The 7,207-nt window shown below is 30.6% G+C and overlaps 1 protein-coding gene across 2 annotated transcripts in view; it reads right to left on the bottom strand.

Annotated features, from left to right (window-relative positions):
• Window positions 1-2,013: 2,013 nt before the first annotated feature.
• Window positions 2,014-7,207, bottom strand: part of LOC108767763 (fatty-acid amide hydrolase 2) — an 8,536-nt gene continuing 3,342 nt past the window's right edge. The window contains exons 3-10 of one of the 2 annotated variants that reach the window (XM_018517786.1): window positions 6,910-7,136; window positions 5,844-6,173; window positions 4,957-5,249; window positions 4,653-4,748; window positions 4,319-4,474; window positions 4,083-4,088; window positions 3,758-3,937; window positions 2,014-2,662 (exon numbers count right to left, since the gene is read on the bottom strand). In XM_018517786.1, the coding sequence (XP_018373288.1) occupies window positions 2,573-2,662; window positions 3,758-3,937; window positions 4,083-4,088; window positions 4,319-4,474; window positions 4,653-4,748; window positions 4,957-5,249; window positions 5,844-6,173; window positions 6,910-7,136 (1,378 nt within the window). In that variant the 3' untranslated portion in view covers window positions 2,014-2,572. Of the gene's footprint in view, window positions 2,663-3,757; window positions 3,941-4,082; window positions 4,089-4,315; window positions 4,475-4,652; window positions 4,749-4,956; window positions 5,250-5,843; window positions 6,174-6,909; window positions 7,137-7,207 lie in introns of both variants that reach the window. The other variant, XM_018517785.1, reaches the window with a different exon arrangement.

Genomic DNA, 7,207 nt, shown 5'->3' with positions numbered 1-7,207 from the left:
GCCCCCCCCCCCCCCCCCCTGGATAATGTGTATGCACGCAGACACGTATGTATACGCACGCCGCACATTGGTCCCAAATATCGAAAAGCTAGTCAAAGTCGAAAAATAAAGTTTCTGTTTAGAGAATTTAAAGTGTTAGGTTGTGTGGATAAAATAATATTTTAAATGTCAAATAGAATAGTCAAGAAGGGTCGACCGTTTATACCTGTGTTTATAATCCAGTTTTGAAGTGACCTTTATACGAGTAGCATCTGGCGCCCACAAAGAGAAAAAGTAAAAATGCATTTTCACGAGTGCCGCTCAAACTAGCGGTTTCAGGGACAATTTTATACATAAAAAAAAAAAAGAGTAAGAAACATTGAATTTGGCATTTGAACGACAAATTTTACATGTTGTTTGTATTTTTCGCGTGTTACTTGCAGTATTAACGCTCTGAATTAAACAGGTATTACCAGCTAAACACGAAACCCTCAGGGAAAGTTACATTTTGGTTGTATTTAGCAAATTTGTGACGTTTCATATGTATAGATTCATAAAAGGTCCTGTAAGCATTTAAAAGTAACGTTTTATTATATTTGCGTTATTCCATGGAATGTGTCAGTGCAACGTTGCATTTTCGCCTTAAATCTATCATTTGGAAGACAAAAGAAATATTTCGTGACATTGAAATACGTTTTGTGTAAAACATTTTCTATGCAACTTATAAAAACATTACCTCAATGTTACATATACTTTCTGGAATATTCATTTTACCACTCATGAGCAGTCCCGCCACTAGATGAAAGTAGGAGTGTAGACACATGGTTTCTAGTTTAAATCCTTTTTTTAAAAACTAATTTGTGACCATTTTTCAAAAATTATTGAATTTAAAACGCCAAAGCAGTTCGCGCGTCACCTGTAATGCGCGATATCCTCTCGAGTCTGACACATAGCCACCGAACACAAGAGCATATTATGTAGTCTTTTTAAGTCACTGATTTCAAATCTGAAATAAAAAATGTGCGATTCAAAATGGCGGATCCAATATGGAGGACAAAAATTTTTTTAAATCCGTACGTGAAAATCTCGATATCTGATGGTTTTGCAAGTCTCTGATTACTACTGTAATCACAATTGTTGAATTGAAAGTAGCAGATCCAATGGCGGTAAATAGTAAATGTACACGGAATTTTAGAGTTACCCTTATTATATTTTTGTTTAGCCGGAAAAAATTAATAAAAAACAATTACTTTCGGAAAAAACTGTTTTTGCGATTATTTAAAAAATGGAGAGTAATGGATAAAAAAGGGCAACGTAGTCGCTTCAGTGCATCAAAATCCTGGAAACATCTTTCAAAGTTCAAAGCACAAGACCCCCCCTAAATTTTGTCGGCCTGTGTAATTTCTCAATAATCAACTTTAACTCTTACCATATAAACGTTTTTATAGTACCTGTTTAGTGTAAATGGGGGTCATTCATGTTCGGCGTATTTTTTTAAATGGATTAAGTGGTTCAAAAAATACTTAAAAATTCATGTAGCTTCCTTAACTATTCTAAATGAAGGATTTATATATAATTTAACAAATCTATTTGTTTAAATATTTTATTTTTGTAAATATGTAAACACAAATGTGAGTAATGGTATGTCCAACAATTTCTAACTTTTGATCAAATTAACGAAATCTAATAATTAAAAATGGAAAATAAAGTTTAAAATTCATAATTTAATAAAAAAAATATATGCCAATAAATTTTTTTAAATTTAAATACTTAAGTTCGGGACATGAAATTTTATAATTTCGAAATTTATGAAAAGAAGCGTTCGTTTGAAAAATTGACATTTAACTTTAAAAAATTCATTTTTTATTCAAAATCTGTAATCTTATATACTTTTGTAAATAAATAAATATATACGAAATGACATTGTAAGAGAACGAAGAAATCATAACATCTTTTCTGCAGAGCGATTTATCATTTTTATTCTAAGATAACACTGAATAAAAATGTTTTCGTTATATACATATATATGTGTTTTACTTATAAAAATAGTCAAGAAACATAGTCACGAATAAAATTGTTTTCTTATTTGTACGACAAATATGCGGTGCATGTAAATAGGGGTCATTTGTGTCCGCGGTCGATTTTGGATATCCGCTGCTCAGCAAGAAAATGTTCACTGCCGGGATTTCAGGTATCTTCCCCCACAAGTTTTTTAGAAGCAGAACAGCGCGCTCGTATTCATCTGTGTTTCAAAATATTCATAACTTTAAAAATCGCCTGGACACAAATGATCCTTGTTTACACGATAAGGGTTAATATCTCAGTTTTCGGGGCAGAGCCACGCTTATTTCTACGAGATTTTTTTGTTTCATGCAAAAACGCATCAATAAGCCTATTTTTATGGATTTTTGAGATGTAACTAAACTGCATAATTATCTTTGATGCTTTTAAACATTCCCACAGCCTAATAATAATTATTATATCTATTATCCATTATCCCGTAAATGCTCCTTGGAAACGTCGATAATAACTAATAATATACGACTTAACATAATATTCTCTAAGAAAAAAACATGTGTCCCTTGCACATAATTCATGATGGAGGAACCCAACCACCGAATGCTGTTTCAAGTTCTTTAGCCACCGCAAAGCACAGATGGTCATTGTATGGAGCTGCAACCACCTTTAAAGAGAAGGTGAATTTTAAGAATTTTCAATATTTTTATGATTTGTACGAACAATTCAAGTTTTAAAGATAACTAAAAACAAAAAAAAGATATATACTTTCTTATCATATTTTAAATAAATCGATTCAATAAAGAATATATATTATTTGAAATCTAAAATCTTTGACCATTCATTGGCGTTTCTCTATCACATTTACTTTCTTTTAAGTAAAGAATAAATTTTAAAGTAACATTCCATAAAAACCAAAAAAAAAAATAGATTAGTTTGCAAACGATTTTAGCGTATCGATACGCACATCGCCCATTCCTAGAATATTGACATTCGAATAATGGTGGGAATTGCTGAAAAATGACGAACCAATCAAAATTAGCTGTTGCTCGTGTCGCGACTCTGATTAGAGGGTCTCTAGTGTAATACTATAGGATTGCCATAGAAAATGAATTTTGAAATTCTCTTTTTAAGGTTTTCAAGGTACTTATGATCAAAGTTAAATAAGCACTGTTAAATTTTAACAATATTAAGTGAAAATAGATCGGGAAATGTTTAACAAATGAGTGAAGAGGACCATGTTCGATCAAGGCGGTTTTAGTGTCTAATTATATATTAAAAGTTAAAAAATTATAAGTAATACTTAATAAAATAAATAATATAAGAATTATAATTTAATAGTAATAATGAATTTAATATTGGTTTCTCTGAAATACTATTCATAAAATGTCAGAATAATGGTTTAAACTTAAAAACAGGCACTGAAAAAATATTTTAAAATATTTAAAAATTGTGGGAAAAGATTTAAAATTTGAGACTTTTTTGTATTTTTCCTTGACGTTTTCCACAATTAATTTAAATTTTTATGATTTTTTAAAAGTCTATAGCAACCCTGGATATATAGTCTCACGACTAAATGATTAGCACAATAGAAACAAAATTCTGAACTATAAATATTCAAAATATATAGTAAATATAGAATTTAAATGTGAATTTATAAAAGTCATTGTGTGTGTGTGTGTGTGTGTGTGTGTGTGTGTGTGTGTGTGGGTGGGGGGTGTGCGTGCGTGCGTGCGTGCGTGTGTGTGTGTAAAAGTCTCACCTGAATACCGACTGGCAAGCCCTGTTTATCTAAGCCCAGTGGCACTTGGCATGTTGGGAATCTCAAAACATTAAACAGACACCAGTAGCCAAAGTTGAAGGGTCTCAGAAATGCAGAATAATGATAACTAGCAGAAAACGGTGCCGAAGGATAAAACAATACTCCATTATCACTCAATTTCTCCTACGGAATGATTTCCACAATGAACACATAACGATACATATAGGAATTCACATAACAATTCATCAAGAAATATATTTTTCAACTGTTTTTTCGGGAACGGTTGCGCACACTGTTGCAATTGCACACTGCCAATCACAGTGACTTTCATCTAGGAAGTTTCGTTTATTTTTTTCTAGGACTGTGATTGGCTGGTGTTCAATTGAACATAACCGATATATACTCATTTTTTCTACACCTTGTACAGGCTGTCCCATTTTAAATAATGTATTAAGATTTCTCAAAAACTGTGGTAGATACGAAAAATGCTTCAAACAAAAGTTGTATGATTCAATGGGGAACATCCTGTGTATCTAATTTCTCTTTAGTAATAATTACCGCCAAAAATTGTTTCGCTTTTGCAATGGTATTTTTTGCCCATTCGGCGTTCTCCCGCGGAAAGAAATCTTCATCTATTAATTTCATAATAGCAGCTAACGTTATCTGTGAGTTCCCAGTGAGTAAATTGTAAATTTCTCCACTCGCACTAGAGACATACTGCAAAGTAAATGTGTTTTTTTTTTAATGATGAGAGTCAAGGCACATGACTGAAATGTCATAAAAAATTTACGGAATATGGAATTTAAATATTGCTAAAATTTGCGCATAAATTCTATTGTCTTGATGTATGTATAAATACATATGCGTGCACGTACACGCAAAATGTAATTCTTACTTTTCGATTTGTTATGTTCAACTTGAAATTAATATCTTCGCAACTCATACAATATCTCCACAGTTTGAAACTATATTCAGAACCTGGTATTTTTATCTGTAATATATACAAATATAGTAATTTCCTGCATATACAAATTTTTTAATTTATTAGAAATTTAAGAACGGAATTTCTAAATATTAAAATAAATCAACTTTTATAAGAAAGAGAAAAGAAGAAATTTTAAAATTAAGAGAAAAAAATGAAGAAATCTAATAAACTCTTTACTACTTTAGATGCAAAATTAAAGAATGTGAGATTTTACCTTTGTTGCAGAACCCGTTAGTTCTCTAAAATGTTGCACTGCTCTCATTAATGTAGCTCGCATGGTATTATTCATTTTGCTTGCTCTTAAATCACCAGAACTCTCTTGATAGAATACTTTTAAATTCTTTAAATTGACCGGCTCATCTAGCTTTAATTTAGTCACGTTAGGACCGACCAGTATCTTCAAAAAGGGTATCAGATCCTCAGCCTTTCTACAGAGCGGTCCAACTGTACACATAGTGTCTGGATAGTCTTTTTCACGCAATCCAATTCCAGCCATTGGAGTCAATCCTAATAATATCAATAATCACATTACTATTATTATTATTATCATTATTAAGTATGAGTAAAGGGGACGTTAATTTTATACTAATAAATGTGATAGCATTAAATATAAAATCTATTGCCTTTGATAACGATTTCTTTCACGTTCCCAATGTTTCCCTTACGATAAGCGATCATCATTTGATTTCGTTTAAATAGCCTTTTAATATGATACATTAATTGGACGCACTGTGTATTAGCACAGTATGTATTAGTGCATATTAAAACCGTTGTACACTAATATCTATGTAGAAGTAAAATGTAAATATTACGGATTATATCAAATTTTACTCAACAGCACAGCAAAATGTATTAAGGATTTCATGGTTTAATCCGTTTTTGATATTTATATTAAATACATATTTTTATATCAATTTGTATACGATGGCTTTAATGTGCATTGAGTGCGCACTGAGTGCATTCAATCAAATTTGCTATTAGATATATCACATACACTCATTTATATTTTTTCTCAAAATTAAATGGATGGAACATAATATATCAATTTGCAATTACAGTAATAATTATAGTAGTAATCATAATATCATTAGTAAGATTGACCTTCACTGGGTTTATAGCCAAATAATCCATTAAAGAACGCGGGCATTCTTGTTGAGCCTCCTATATCACTAGTAAGGGAGAATGGAGCACCACTCGCTGATACAATAGCCGCATCTCCTCCGCTACTGCCTCCGACAGTTCTAGTGGTGTTGTAAGGATTATTTGTCTGTCCATATACATTATTTCTTGATTCAGTCCATAAAAGGAGTTCAGGAATATTAGTCGTAGCAATTAAAATCCCACCGGCCTCTTTGAAGAAACGAACTGTTGTGGCATCTTCTTCTGTACGATGATTACGACGACTAAGTAGACCCATTGAATGAATTAAACCTAATAGGATAATTATTAATAACGAGAATATGATTAATTAATATTAATTTCATTATTACTTAGGACAGTAAAAGTTTCTCTATTCTATAATGCATTTTTTTCTAAAAATCCAGACAAATATTATTTGGTAAGAAAAACATAAAATGATTTTAAAATTAGTTTAACTTTGTCAAGATTATATCAATCATTTTCATTTTTTATTAAAGTTCTCCAGCTTAAAAAAGTGAAGAGGAATTATGTGACTTTTCTTATCTTAACACGAGAGCACAAAGGCTGCAAAATGACATTGCTATATTCGGAATCATGTTCATTTCTTTCTATCACGCAGAAGTTAGCAACCTCTCTACATAGAAGTTTGTGATTATATCATAAATTCACATATGTTACTTAATTATTGTTCATAAAAAGTTTAAGATCTTAATATCAAATTCTAAATATTTTATATATATTAAATGCACGACAATAGAATATCCATTTGAGACAGAAACAAATAAAGTAATATATTTTGTTGTGATATTACAAATCATTAAATCAAAATCATATTTAAATAAAGCTAAATAAAATTAATAAAATAAAAATATTTATATTCATCTTTAGATACTTATCAAACTCGTGAAATTGAAAATTTATTAAAGTTTCAATTAAAACTTGTCAACCGAATAGTTTTTTTAAAATAAAATCTTGAACTAAAAATTCTGAATATTTTGATACTGCTACATATATATGTCTTATATACCTTTAACCCGATTGCTTTCCTTTGTGGTAAACGGTACTCCTAAGAATGGCTGCGTTATTCTTATTTTCTCCAAATCCACGCCTTTTTCTATCATGGCATCCACTGCTTTCGCCTCTTCAATTGCATCTAAGTATCTACATTCCACGACTGCATTTATCAAATCGTTTACTTCCTTGCATCTTTCAATATAAGCTTTTACAATCTCTTCTGATGTAACCTTTTTTGTTCTAGAACAATGTATAAATATAAGCATATATTCTTTTGTTGTACAATATGTATTTAAATTTAACTAGCACAT

Source organism: Trachymyrmex cornetzi, unplaced genomic scaffold (assembly GCF_001594075.2).
Source record: "Trachymyrmex cornetzi isolate Tcor2-1 unplaced genomic scaffold, Tcor1.1 scaffold726, whole genome shotgun sequence".
In the NCBI taxonomy this organism is placed as follows: domain Eukaryota; kingdom Metazoa; phylum Arthropoda; class Insecta; order Hymenoptera; family Formicidae; genus Trachymyrmex; species Trachymyrmex cornetzi.
This window is presented reverse-complemented; position numbering and strand designations above follow the sequence as displayed.